The sequence below is a fragment of the Macaca mulatta genome, chromosome 5, assembly GCF_049350105.2.
Source record: "Macaca mulatta isolate MMU2019108-1 chromosome 5, T2T-MMU8v2.0, whole genome shotgun sequence".
NCBI classification, from domain to species: Eukaryota; Metazoa; Chordata; class Mammalia; order Primates; family Cercopithecidae; genus Macaca; species Macaca mulatta.
The window spans coordinates 37,190,752-37,205,286 of NC_133410.1; the positions used below are offsets into that span (position 1 = coordinate 37,190,752).

At 44.8% G+C, this 14,535-nt stretch overlaps 1 protein-coding gene across 23 annotated transcripts in view; it reads left to right on the top strand.

Annotated features, from left to right (window-relative positions):
* Nucleotides 1–14,535, top strand: part of TBC1D1 (TBC1 domain family member 1) — a 249,960-nt gene that overhangs the window by 74,953 nt on the left and 160,472 nt on the right. For 6 of the 23 annotated variants that reach the window (XM_015138147.3, XM_078001553.1, XM_078001555.1 and 3 more), the window contains exon 1: nt 11,705–11,923. In XM_015138147.3, coding sequence (XP_014993633.3) covers nt 11,894–11,923 — 30 coding nt within the window. In that variant the 5' untranslated portion in view covers nt 11,705–11,893. 23 annotated transcript variants of the gene reach the window in all.

Genomic DNA, 14,535 nt, shown 5'->3' on the forward strand with positions numbered 1-14,535 from the left:
TATCTCATCTAGCTAGCATCAGCTCTGTTCCCAGCCTCATGAAAAAGGCCAAGTTCCTTCCCTGACAGAGCCCGCTGTTGGCAGGAAGCTGCCAGAGCATAGTGGCTGTCTAGAGAACCTCTCTTAGCCATGCCAGCTCCCTGAAATCTTAGAGCATGAAGCCCTGTGTTTGTAGCAGTTAGGACTTGCTTGGAGGGATGCTGACAGGTGGTCTATGCAGACACTGCTCCACTTTGCCTAGGTGAGGCCTTTGCTGAATTATTTTACTTTCCTGAACCTCAGTTTCCTCATCTGCAAGACAGAATAAGTAATACCTTGCAGCAGGGTTTCAAGGTAATTAGCGGCTGTGAAGTAAAGTGGTTAAGTTGGCAGAGGGCCTGGGTCTGATTCTGGTTTTCTCCTTTACCTGCTGAGTGCTTCAGTTTCCCCATCCAAAAATAGGTATTCATACTCTCGACCTCATGCACTGTAAATGCTTAGAACAATGCCTGGTGCATGATGGATGCTGCCTGAAGGTTTTCTGGTTTTAGCAGTGCCTGGCAGATAGGAAGCACTCAATACACACTATATTCTACTACTATTAGGATTACTCTTACCATCTAGGGTTGTGAGCTAGATAATCTATGAAAACATCTGGCATGCAATAAGTACTCAGTGGATACTGTTTTCATCCTTCCTGACCCTTGATCTTGGAGCAGGGGTACCTTGAAGTGGAGGGAGGTGATCCCTGCACTGAGTTGGCATTCTTCTTTATGCTCATCTTGTCCCTGAGAACAAGAACTCTAGATATCTGGAAAAGTTCCAGGAGCATCGGGGCCCTTGTGATATTATGACCTCTAGGTTGGTGAGCAGATATGTTTAGTTCTACCTTGATCCTGAGCTAAGGCTGCCAGGCACAAACCTGTTATTTATTTATGTATTTTATTTATTTACCTGAGATGGTGTCTCATTCTGTCACCCAGGCTGGAGTGCAGTGGCATGATTTCGGCTCACTACAACCTCCACCTCCTGGATTCAAGAGATTCTCCTGCCTCAGCCTCCCGTGTAGCTGGGATTACAGGTGCCACCATGCCCAGCTAATTTTTGTATTTTTAGTAGAGATGGGGTTTCACCATGTTGGCCAGGTTGGTCTTGAACTCCTGATCTCAGGTGATTCACCTACTTCACCCTCTGAAAGTGCTGGGATTACAGTTGTGAGCCACCACCCCTGGCCGTGGGCATTATATTTAGTGTATATTTCACAACATGCTTGAGGGAAGCTTGGAAGGGACCTTGGAGTGGGCCTAATACCCACAATTTACAAGGTGGAAACAGGTTCATAGAATGTGACATGAACTGTCTGATGTCACATAGCTGGTTGCCAGCAGGTAGAAGCTAGCAGCAAGCACCTGGACAGCCTGGGCTGCCTCACACCGAGAAAGACTCCACAAGTCCATGTACAAATTGATTGACCCACTCTAGATGACTCCTGACCCTCATCTGAAAGCTGAATTTATCTTCACCTCGCCCAGAGCAAAACTTCTGTCGTGTTTGAAAAATTCCAGGTGAGAAGAGCAATGACTCAGACGTCACTACTTAGAAGCGTTTAAAAAACTGAGTGGGATCCCGACACAAATGGAAAAGAGAAGCTAAGCTATTTCCCTCTTACATTTTCTCAGCCCTTACATCTCCTATCAAGATCAATAGACATTTTCAGTTATGTACCTTCTGTAGCTGTGCACAGAGACTAAGATGCAGATGGTGGCTTATTTTATAATCTGTGAGTTCCTTTGCTAAGTATAGAGACATCTTTTATCTTTTTTTAATTATTATTATACTTTAAGTTCTAGGGTACATATATACAACGTGCAGGTTTGATACATAGGTATACATGTGCCATGTTGGTTTGCTGAACCCATCAACTCATCATTTACATTAGGTATTTCTCCTAATGCTATCCCTCCCCCAGCCCCCCACCACCCCAGTGTGTTATGTTCCCCACCCTGGAGACACCTTTTATCTTAAACGTTTTCAGAGGGGCATTTGCCTAGGAACACGGCACTTGGGTCTTATATTCTGGAAAATGAGCTTGCTCAGTGCACCTGAAAATTACAGAGTTTTACCAGGCACAGTCTTCTTGTTGAGATGCAAGTACATGTGGCTTGGTGGACTTTTTGTAGGAATCTTAAGCTACAACAAAGGAGACAAATTCAAATTGTTTCGTGCATTTCTGCAGAGGTTTGTGGCACCATTTATTTCCAGGTGCTTGCTGTGCAATTCTGATCCAAAGTTCAGTGCTGAAGCACATAAATTTAGGCTTTGAAAAGAGTGAGGACATTCACAAAGAGCTTCATTTGTGTTTAAAACTTGGCAATTTTAAAGGAATCTTATTAAGATAAAAAAGAGGGCCGAGGCAGGTGGATCATGAGGTCAGGAGATCGAGACCATCCTGGCTAACACGGTGAAACCCCGTCTCTACTAAAAATACAAAAAATTAGCCGGGCGAGGTGGCAGGCGCCTGTAGTCCCAGCTACTCGGGAGGCTGAGGCAGGAGAATGGCGTGAACCAGGGAGGCGGAGCTTGCAGTGAGCCGAGATCGTGCCAGTGCACTCCAGCCTGGGTGACAGAGTGAGATTCCGTCTCAAAAAAAAAAAAAAAAAAAAAAAGAAAAAAAAAACCAGAGGGCCGGGCACGGTGGCTCACATCTGTAATCTCTGCACTTTGGGAGACCGAGGCGGGTGGATCACCTGAGGTCAGAAGTTCAAGACCAGCCTGGGCAACATGGTGAAACCCCGTCTCTACTAAAAATACAAAAATTAGCTGGGTGTGGTGGCATGTGACTGTAATTCCAGTTACCTGGGAGACTGAGGCAGGAGAACAGCTTGAGCCTGGGAGGCAGAGGTTGCAGCGAGTCAAGATCACGCCATTGCACTCCAGCCTGGATGACAGAGCAAGGCTCTGTCTCAGAAAAAAAAAAAAAAAAAGATAAAAAGAAATTATTTTAGAAGTGGGTGATTATCCTAAATAAAGGTAAACTAAACCACCTTATAAAAAAACCAGAAAATTTTGATTTACTATAGAAGAAGTAGAAAGAGGAAGTTTGGGTCAGATTTTTATTAACGAATAGATTTGATTAGGAAATAGGAGTTGATTCTTTTCAGTCTTATTTTGAAGGAGAAATAGAACTTTCAGTTTAGAAAAAAAAAGTTATTTATTGATAAAATTAGTGCTCTGTCGAGTGATGCTTCTAATGTTTCCACTATAAATTATAGCAAAATGTCTGAGTTTAAAGCTAAGAGTCTATGTTGAGTTACAGGACAGGGTGTGGGTGTCAAAATCTTTTGACTCTAAATGTTTACAGTGTTTTCTTTTATGAGCTCATGACTGCTGGGTTTTTCCATGAATTTGAAAGGAGTGTACAGTGTTTTGAAAAGAAGATTATTTGCTTAAACTTTATAGACTGAACTAAAAATAGAAAAACACTGATTCTATTTTTGGAATGTCTTACAAGCTAAAAAGTAAACATGATTGCTGTACGTATTGAACAACATACTGAGAACAGATGTTTAAATAGCAAAACATAATAATTTAGCTGTTTTTGAAATATCACAGCATTTTAATGAATTGATTGTTAATGAAGAGCTAGACTTATGTCATAAGTAAATTTCTGTTTCAGCAAGAGTGTTACGTACAAGGAGAAAAAAAGGCATCCCCAAGCTTGTGTGAACTTTATTCTCAAGGGACTTTGTTACTATCTTGTCTCCTCTGGGGTTGCAAGTTCGGGGGTTCCCTTTTACCTTGCAGTCTTCTTAGTATTTCTGGTGCGACTGCAGCCAGCTTTTAATTTTGCAAGGCTTTTGGATACATTTAATGAAGGTGGCTGGGGTCACTAAAACTGTTCTCATGAAGTCTGCTTGCTGTTGTTCTGGCTAACAAGAAACTATGATGTAACGCACAAAATCAAAACATAAAGTTGGAGACCTTGATTTAAATGTCGACATGGATACATCAAGGTAGAATGTTCTTGAGGTACCCACCTCAATTTATAAGGTACTCCTCAATAAGTCCTCATCTAATTTGTCCTTCTACTCCTTTACACTTTCTTTCCTTCATGAACCAATTTATTGAGCACCGTTTGCTCTGATGATCATCTTCAAATACTCCGTCTTGCCACCTGAAGATTCATCTTGAATCTGGCATGATTTAAAACGTGAGTGTGGGTGTGTCCTCGAGAGAAAGTGAGCAATGTAGACAGGTAAGGAGGGATTGGAGGTGCGGGGCTGGGAGAGCAAGTGTGAGTTCCATGCGTGAGTGAGCAGGACCCATGCCTGGGGATGAATTTCCAAACTGTTGAAAGTGTGGCAGGCTAATGATGCTTGTGGGTACCAAGTGTCTGCCCAGCTAGTATGATAGGAATTTACCAAAGACACATGGACGATTTGTGGCTTGGCTTATGGAGTTAAAGTAACAAATGGAGCACAGTTTTGCTGTTAGACACTGCAACTCATAAAAAGGGAGAGGAACATATCGAGACACATGCTGCGGGCCCACCATGCTGGAGTGAATTTTGGCTCACACACAATCTCTTCTCTGATCTTAACTGTGTGTCCTGTCCTATTTTGTGTATCTATAAACCCAGCTCTGAGCTTGAGGCCTCCAGCCCATCATTTCTGTTTTACTTCTACATTTAAAACATATAATTCCCACTATTATTACAATACCAATCATTGTTGCTACTACTAATACTATTACTACCACCACTACATTTACAGCCAAAATTTGCAGTGCATCTACCATAGGCCAGTGCTTTATCTGTTTTTTTTTCTTCTTTTATTTTTTGAGACGGAGTTTCGCTCTTGTCACCCAGGCTGGAGTGCAATGGCACAATCTTGGCTCGCTGCAACCTCCACCTCCTGGGTTCAAGTGATTTTCCTGCCTCAGCCTCCAGGGTAGCTGGGATTACAGGCATCCACCACCACCATGCCTGGCTAATTTTTGTATTTTTAGTGGAGACGGGGTTTCACCACATTGACCAGGTTGGCCTTGAACTCCTGACCTCAGGTGATCCACTGCCTCAGCCTCCCAAAGTCCTGGGATTACAAGCATGGGTCACCAAAACTAGCCCTTTTACGTGTGGGTTCCCTTATTACAAGAGCTCAGCGACTTAACTTACCTAAAGTCTTTCAATCATCATCACATAGAGGGAATTACCAAAATTAAGATATAATTTACATTCTGTAACATTTTGGTATTTAGCAAATCCACAAATTTTGGTATTTAGTGTATTAGTGTAACCATCATCACCATCTAATTCCAAAACATTGTCATCACTGCAAAAAGAAACCTTGCACCCATTAGCAGTCTCTCCCTATTTTCTCTTCTCTCCAGCCCCTGGCAACTACTAGTCTATTTTCTGTCTCTATGGATTTGCCTATTCTGGATATTTCATATAAATGGAATCATACAGTATGCAGTCTTTTGTAACCGGCTTATTTCAATTGGCATAGTGTTTTCAAGGTCCACCAATGCTGTGGCATGTGTCAGTACTTCATTACTTTTTATAGTCAAATAATATTCCATTGTATGGATGTACCACATCTTGTTGATCCATTCATCAGTTGAGGGGCATCTGGGTTGTTTCCACTCTTGTGAGTTGTGCTGCTGTGCACATTCATGGACACATTTTTACATGGGCATATATGTTTTCAATTTATGCAGAGGGATTTTTAGTGTTAGATTTTCAGGATTTGGTATTATCCTTGGCAAATACTGGTTTCTTTGGAAACGAACTTTTCTGTTTGTAAGAGATGACTGCGTATCATCAAACTAACACTAACGTTTCCTCTCCACTATGAAGCTCTGATTTCTGTCCTATCTTCTCCTATGCAAGGCCTGATTTCCAGAGAAGCCTTTCTCCATGCGGATCCTTCTTCCTCTCTACCATCTGTAAAAGGCCCGAAACCAGCCAGGAAGCTGGGTTTTCCTTTGCAGCCTGAAGTTATTTTCCTTTCTCTGGAAACTCATCAAAGCTTCACCTGGGCTTTGAGGGAAACTAACTTCAGGGTTTTGTCACTCTTTTCCCTGCCTGAGCTTCCCTGCTACCCTCTATGCCCCTTGAGGGCAGGATTCTGGTCTGACTCAGTTTTTCTATTTCCTGCAAGGAATTCTGTGGTTTTCCACAATAGCTGGTAATGAATATTCATATTTGTGAAGTGAATACATTCCTGATCCATTGCCAAGTTGTTCTGATTCACTTGAAACCCAGTTGAATTTCCTTGTGGAGTTGATATTACAATGGCTCTACTTTTAAACAGGTCTGAGGGTGGGGAGGATCAAGCTAGCAGAGTGAGGTCATTCTTTAGCATATGTCCCTACCTCACTGGCCCCCACACTGGAGGGCAGCGTGCCTGGCATCACCTCCTAAACTCACAGGAGGTTTTGCTGCCCTTGCTTCTTGTTCCTCCTAAACAGAAGAAATTGGCAGAAGAGCTGGGGCAGGAGTGTCAGGCTTAGTAGGGAAGCAACTGTTCCAGTTCCCAGACTGGCCTCCGTGTCTTTCAAGTCCTCCATTAATATCTCAGGAGTGCTGAGATGGTGAGACATTAAAGCATCCTTTTAAAGTTACTTAGAAAGACAACTATTTGGGATTTCTGTAGGGATACTGTATTAGTCCATTCTTATGCTGCTAATAAAGACATATCCGAAACTGGGTAATTAAAAAGGAAAGTTGTTTGACTCACAGTTCCACATGGCTAGGGAGGCCTCAAAATCATGGTGGAAGGCAAGAAGGAGCAAGTCACATCTTACACGGCAACAGACAGAAGAATTGAGAGCCAAATAAAAGGGGTTTCCCCTTATAAAACCATCAGATCTCATGAGACTCATTCACTAGCATGAGAACAGGATGAGGGAAATCACCCCCATGATTCAGTTATCTCCCACTGTGTCCCTCCCACAACTTGTGGGAATTATGGGAGCTACAGTTCAAGATGAGATTTGGGTGGTGACACAGCAAAACCATATCAGGTACTATCATGTTTACATCTCTGCAGTCCTATTTGGATAGCCTATTGCTTTCCACAAAGCAACTATATATATATATTTTAAAGTAAAGGGGCCGGGTGCCGTGGCTCACCCTTGTAATCCCAGCACTTTGGGAGGCCGAGTTGGGCAGATCACAAGGTTGGGAGATTGAGACCATCCTGGCTAACACGGTGAAGCCCCATCTCTACTAAAAATACAAAAAAAAAAAAAAAATTGCTGGGTGTGGTGGAGGGTGCCTGTAGTCCCAGCTACTTGGGAGGCTGAGGCAGGAGAGTGGCATGAACCTGGGAGGTGGAGCTTGCAGTGAATAGAGCGAGATGACGCCACTGCACTCCAGCCTGGGCGAAAGTGCGAGACTCCATCTCAAAAATAAAATAAAATAAAATAAAAGGATCTAAAACTGTAAGAGTGGTTCCCGATCCTGGCTGATAATCAGAATCACTTGTTAGAATATATTTCTAAGCTTCAGGTAAACCCAGAGTCAACATTATGGGTCAACACCAATAATGACCTCTCGGGCTGAGTTCAGTGGGCTGACACATTTGACTCGGCCAGCTGGAGTGTTTTAGCAATTGAGAATGCATTCTCCAAGATGCCGTAGTTCCTTCCTTCTTTATCCTCTGACACCTTGCCCTCTTCACACATTTATATGACCTGCCTGCCCTTTGAGGTCTCTGAGAATTTGACCTTTGCTCCAAAACAGTCAAATCATCTGCCCTCTACTTTCCCTCTCGCTCCGCCACCGTCCCATTACAGTTACAGGTGACTCTGATAGACAATCAGGGCTGGAAACTATCAGTGTCTTTGAGCAATGACTATTCTGTCTGCAGAGGTTCTCAATTCTGACTGCATGAGAGAACCACTTTGGAGATGTTAAAAATTACTGATGCCTGCCTGGGCGTGGTGGCTTATGCCTGCCATTTCAGCACTTTGGGAGGCTGAGGTGGGCAGATCACCTGAGGTCGGGAGTTTGAGACCAGCCTGACCAACATGTAGAAGCCCTCTTTCTACTAAAGATACAAAATTAGCCAGGTGTGGTGGTGCATGCCTGTAATCTCAACTACTCAGGAGGCTGAGGCAGGAGAATCACTTGAACTCAGGAGGCGGAGGTTGCTGTTAGCCGAGATCATGCCATTGCACTCCAGCCTGGGCAAGAAAAGTGAAATTCCGTCTTAAAAAAAAACCAAAAAACTGATGCCCGGTATACATACAATCCTTTCATGGTAGCATATGCAGTTCCTTGAGGGAAGGATATATTTTTCAGATGGGTGGGAGAGTGGTATTTTACAGAAAATTGTGTATTTGAGTATAGGATTAGATTTTCTGTTAAGTTTCCCTTTGATGGAATTCCAGATTATAACAGGGAATATCTTTGTGCAGTGTGACTGGCAAGCTACATGCTGGTAGTGAATTAAAATAAGAGCTGTCATGTATATTTCTTAAAATATTTGGTGTTAGAGCACCACACATTACTATCAAATCTACCCAATTCAAAGGCTCCTACTTTCCCATGAGATGAGTGATTCTGCCCACTCCTGGATTAGGAAGGAAAACTTGGATCAGAGAAAGACCTCTGTGTACCTAAAAGATAACACAAACCTTAGACAAATTCTAACCCAGACTGCAGGAGTCTCTACCCTGGATGGGTATGTACAGCGAATTGGATCCAGGTTTAAATAATGAAGCCTTCATGTCCTTATTTCACCTGCCTGCATACATTCCCGCTGTAACTGTTACATTCAGGATTTGGCCTGTTTTTTGCAAGAAATGCAGTTTTTATTCCCCTAAACCTAATGCAATTTCCATTTTTTTGGCATCCCTATTTTTTGTGGCAGAAAATTTATCTTTGTCATAGGTACTTCAGATTTCCTTAGTCAATTCCGGGTTCTCCCCATCCTTTCCCCAGAGTTGCTTCTAAATTCCGGGCATTTTTGGAGAGTTTCGTGTAGGAGTTGGAGTGACGCAGTATGATGACATTTGTCCTGGATTCAGCTTGTCTAGTCTGGTCCTCAGCTGACCATCCGCTCACATCAAAACTATGTTGTTGATAACTCTCTAGGTCGCTCGCTAGTGGAACTGGTTCATACCAGTCCAAGAACACAGGACAATTTTGGCTGCTTTCTCCAGGGCCTATTGGTCAGTACCTTTTAATCATCAATGTTTTAAGACCAATGATAATGAATCTCACCTACTAGTGCTTCTCAAACTTTAATGAGTATACCAGTCACCTGGAATTTTGGTAAAATGAAGGTTTTGATGCAGTAGGTCTAGATTAGGGCAGGGCCTGAGAGTCTGCATTTCTAACAAACAGCCAGTTGCTGCTGAGGCTACTGGTCTGTGGACCACACGTTGAATAGTAAGGTCGTAGAGTCCAGAAGCATTCTCGCTGTAATGGAACTGTCAGCCTCCATCTCTTCTAAGTGTTTGGGAAAGTGATGTGCTAACAGGGAAAGATTTGGCTAAATGGCTGCAAATGCACTCCTTTTTCCACCTTCATTAAGCAGGGAATATCACTGCTGAAAAGAATGAGAGAATAGCACTTCCCTAGGATGCTTCTAAGGCCCTTTGCAAGGGTGGCCTCTGTTGGAATGATGTTACTTTTTTTTGAGACAGGGTCTTGCTCTGTCACCCACGCTGGAGTGCAGTGGCTGAATCTCAACTCACTACAGCCTTGAACTCCGGGGCTCAAATGATCTTCCCACCTCAGATTCCTGAGTAGCTAGGACTACAGGCATGTGTCACTATGTCCAGCTAATTTTTTATTTTTCCTTTTTGTAGACATGGGGTCTCACCATGTTGCCCAGGCTGGTCTTGAACTCCTGAGTTCAAACGATCCTCCCACCTTGGCATCCCAAAGTGCTGGGATTACAGGCATGAGCCACTGTGCATGGCCTGATATTTCTCTTGACTTTCTCCATGGCTTTTTTTCTTTTTTTGAGACAGAGTCTCACTCTGTCCCCCAGGCTGGAGTGCAGTGGTATGATCTCAGCTCACTGCAACCCAGGCCTCACAGGTTCAAGTGATTCTTCTATCTCAGCCTCCCGAGTAGCTGGGATTACAGGCGTGTGCCATCACAGCCGGTTAATTTTTGGCATTTTTAGTAGAGACGAGGTTTCGCCATGTTGGCCAGGCTGGTCTTGAACTCCTGACCTCAGATGATCCACCTGCCTCAGCCTCCCAAAGTACTGGGATTACAGACGTGAGCCACTACGCCCAGCCTCTCCATGCCTTTATGGCTTTATCTATTCCTATGCATGAGATAAAACCACAAGCGTGGAAAAAAGAGAAAACCCTATCATCCCCCATGATCCTCTCCTTTTGATATTCATGCCCTTATATTATCTCCTCCCCTTAACTGTGGACTAGACTTATGTCTTTGGTTTTCACAAACAGTAATAGAGCAAAAGTGTTGGGATGTCATACCTTAATTTATAAAAAAAAAACCTCTTTTTGGATTTGTGCGTTCTCTCGGATCACTTGTGCTGGGGGATACAAACTGCCATTTTTTGATTTAGCACTATGGAAAAAAACAGCAAGAAACGGGGGCCCTGAGTCCAGCTGCCTGCGAGGAACTAAATACTGGCAACACCTATGTGAATGAGTGTGGAAGTGGATCCTTCAGTTCCAGGCCAGTCTTGAGATGACTGCAGCCTCAGTTAACAGCTTGGCTGAAATTTTGGGGAGACTTTCAGCCAGAGCCATCCAGCTAAGATGCTCCTGGATTTCTGACCCACAGAAGTTGTTTGTGGTTTTAAGCTTCTCAGTTTTGGGGTAATTTTTTATACAGCAATAGGTAGCTAATACCCTCACTAAACTCACATCCCGGATGGTTAGGGAACAGCATTAAAATGTCCCAATGGTCCTTCATGAAGATAATGCACAATTAGTAAAAGGAAAAGAGAAGCAGAATTCTTGGGCTGGGTTGGCCATTTGGCCTGAGGAACTCAGTGAGTGGTTCCACCTGACACATACATTACACATCAGCGATTAGACCTTTGGACTTTTTTTTTTTTTTTCCAACGTGGAACTCAGCAGTGGCTGGGATTGAAACTCAGCTTTACCTTTGTAGCCATAAACTGACCACCACGTCTCACCATCTTGCCTTGGGAGAGAAGAAAACTATGGTGAAATCAACATTTCTCAAGTTGCAAAAGCCTCCCGGCAGGCAGGAGCTAAATGCTTCTTTTCCTCTGCTCCATTTTTGGTCTCAATCGCCGAGTTTTCTGACTCCGAGAAAACCACCTTTGATTATATAAAGGTATTAGGGGCTGGGGAACACTGGTCCTTTTGTTACCAGCAATCTAAAGCGCTTAGGAAGAAACGCCCTGGGGGTGGGGATCACCCCTGGAAAGTTGGGCGGGCTTTGTGTTAGCTCCAACTCTGGGGCTTTTGTCGAACTTCGGAGAGGCAGGAATTCTTAGATTTCTGAAAGTTGTGCGAAACGGACCCCAGAGGCCTGGAAAGGCGCGTCCCCAGCCTCCAGGGTTTCCTGAGCAGCCCTGGGCATCTCTGAGGGGGGGGGCGACCCCAGCATGTCCCAACTTCCCGCCAGCAGCGGAGCGCGGGGGTGGGCGGGGTCGGCCGCGCGCCCTCCCCTCCTGTCCCCTCCTCCCCCCGCCCACCCCCTCCCCGCGCTCTCCCCTCCCACTTCCCTTTCTCTGCCTGGCCGCCCGGCGGGCGCGACCTCTCGGGGCAGTGACGAGCTGGGTGGAGCCCGCCGCCGCCGCCGCCGCCGCCGCCGCCGCCGCCGGGGAGAGCGATGCCCCGGCCCCGCTGCTCCCCAAGCCCGCCCCCGGCCGCCCGCGGGTCCACGGGCCGGCGGCGGGAGTGAGCGGGAGCCGGCGGGCGAAGAGCCGCCGCCCGGCCCGCGATGTCACCATTGTTCAGCTGGGTGGCCAAGGTAGGCGGCGTCGGGCGGGCGCCCGTTACCGGAGCGGAGCGGCAGGCGCGGGGCTGGAACATTTGTAACCTTCGGGCCGGGCTGGGCCGGGCCGCTGGGGGGCTAGGCGCGGCGTGGGGTGAGCGGCGGGCGCCAGCGGGTCGTTAGCCGCGCGTTTCTCATTCATTAGTCTCCCAGATCCCTGTGGGGAGGACTGGCGAGGTAACGGCGCCCATTTCACAGTTGGGGAGACTGAGGCTGGACTCGGAGACCCCTGCGGAAGCCCGAAACCAGCGGGCGGCTCCTCCAGCCCCTGTTGCTCCCCGCGCCGCGTAGGTGCCGCTTGGTGCTCCCCGGCACGGGACCTCGCGGATGTCGACCCCGCATGTCTCCTTCGCGGGTGTCGCCCTCGTGTGTCTCTCTCGTAGATGTCGGCTTGCGCTGGGCCGCCTGGACTGGGCGCCGAGGATGCCCAAAGGCTGAAGCTGGTGCCCGCAAGGGGTGTCTGTCTTTCGTTTTTAACCCTCTGGTTTCAAAGGGCATGTTCTGAGGTCTGAGTTTTAAATAGAAGTTTTTAACTTTCCATTCCCACAAAGTTTTGTTTTCAGAACATCAGCGCTTTCGAGATAACTGGGTGGTGCAAATTCAGGCCAGTTGCACTGTTGCTAACAGGAAGGCATTAGTGTAGATTTCCAGAGTTCCCAGCAGCTCGAGAACACGGTAGTAGCATCAATAGCATTCTTTTTATCCACTCCTGCAGTGCCAGGTGTCAGAATGTGCTTTAAAGGATACGACCCTCGCTGCCTTGAAAGGCTCGCTGGTAGCTGGGGCATCTTGCTGTCACCCCATGAACTCAGTCCCTTGGCCGGCTCCTTCGCCGGGCTTGCTTCCTGTGTATGGCTGGTTGAGTAATAAGCTCACAAACTCGTTAGCCATTCTGGGAGCCTTTACCAATTAATAATTTAATTAGGTGGTGGTTATATCTCCAGTTATGCAATGCTTTTACGGTATTATTTAATTACATTTTTATGAGTACCTGTTTGTGAGCAGGTATGGCTTTGCCTGTGATTTAAGTGACAAAATTGGAGACACAGAAACTAGATAACACTAGTTTTTAGATGGGCAAAAGTTTTTAGATAGATTTTCTTACTAGGTAAATAGCATTCCATTAGAATCACTTCCTGAAACGTAGCTGGTGGTAAAATGAGATGACTTTCAAAAACATTTTGAGTCATTAAAAAGCGGTTTCGTACCGAAGAAAAATTGGTAATACCTACACATTCTGGTTTGAACTGATAGCTAATTAGCTTTTATTAAGTATCGGTAAATTTAAAAACTTTTTTGAAGTTTGAAAAGTAATTCAGTGTGTTGTCTGATTATATTTTACTTCCTCATCCTAGATTGAGGATATGAGTCTACTTTTATATCGTTATGCTTTTGTACTGTAAGGCCAAAGGGAGAAAAAAAAATCGCAACTCATTTTATTGCAAAACCAATAAGAAGTAAATGTAAATTTTTAAAAACTTACTGCTAGTACTGTGTAAGTTTTACTTTTCCAGAACATATTTAGTAAGATGCTATTCATTGTGGGAGTGAGATGGATTTTTGTTTACTTTGGTACAGAGGAGACAGTGAAAACGCCCCCAACAAAGCCTTATTTCAAAAACCATCACAGACTTTTAGGACGATTGTTAGCCTTCTCTGAGTGTAAAATCATTAGAAAAATTTATATAGAGGAAATGTAGGCTGGTAGCTTAATTTGGATTCTGAATCTTGTTATTTCAAAATTATTATTTTTGAGACAGAGTCTCACTCTGTCACCTAGGCTGAAGTGCAGTGGTGCGATCTCAGCTCACTGCACCCTCCACCTCCCAGGTTCAAGCCATTCTTGTGTCTCAGCCTCCCCAGTAGCTGGGATTACAGATGTGCGCCACCATACCCAGCTAATTTTTGTATTTTCAGTAGAGATGGGGTTTTGCCATATTGGCTAGGCAGGTCTTGAACGCTTGGGCTCAAGTAATGCACCCGCCTCGGCCTCCCAAAGTGCTGGGATTACAGGTGTGAGCCACCGCACCCGGCCTAAAAATTACTATTTCGATTACAGGACAACAGCGAAAAACTATTAAATGTTTTTAGAGCAAATTCATGTATACCTCTTAGCATAAATTTTTAAAATGTGATTATTTTATATTTCATTTCCTCTAGGTGGTGCAGCCATTACAAATTATATCCTGAAATTCAATGATTTTTATAGATAACATGTTACCCTGTGAAAGATTTTAGAACATGAAATTACTCTTTGGAAGTTCATTTCTTGGAGTTATAGACTAAAAATGATGTTCTATGGAACCGTTGTGGTTTACGGTGAAGAGGCAAGTCATTAACATACTTTACATTACAAACTAGGTAATATCCTAAAGACAAAAGGTGTAGATAATGCACACAATGTGAGTAATCCTGAAGTTGTTATATTTGACTTCAGAATGCCCCTTCAGAAACACACAGCTGCACATGAGCACAGGCCTCACACAAACACCTGCACATCCAGTTACGCAGCTGACTTTCCTTTTCCTTTTTCATTTTGACCTTTGCAACTGCAGCTGAACACCTGGTAGCGAAGGAGAAGGGCTGGG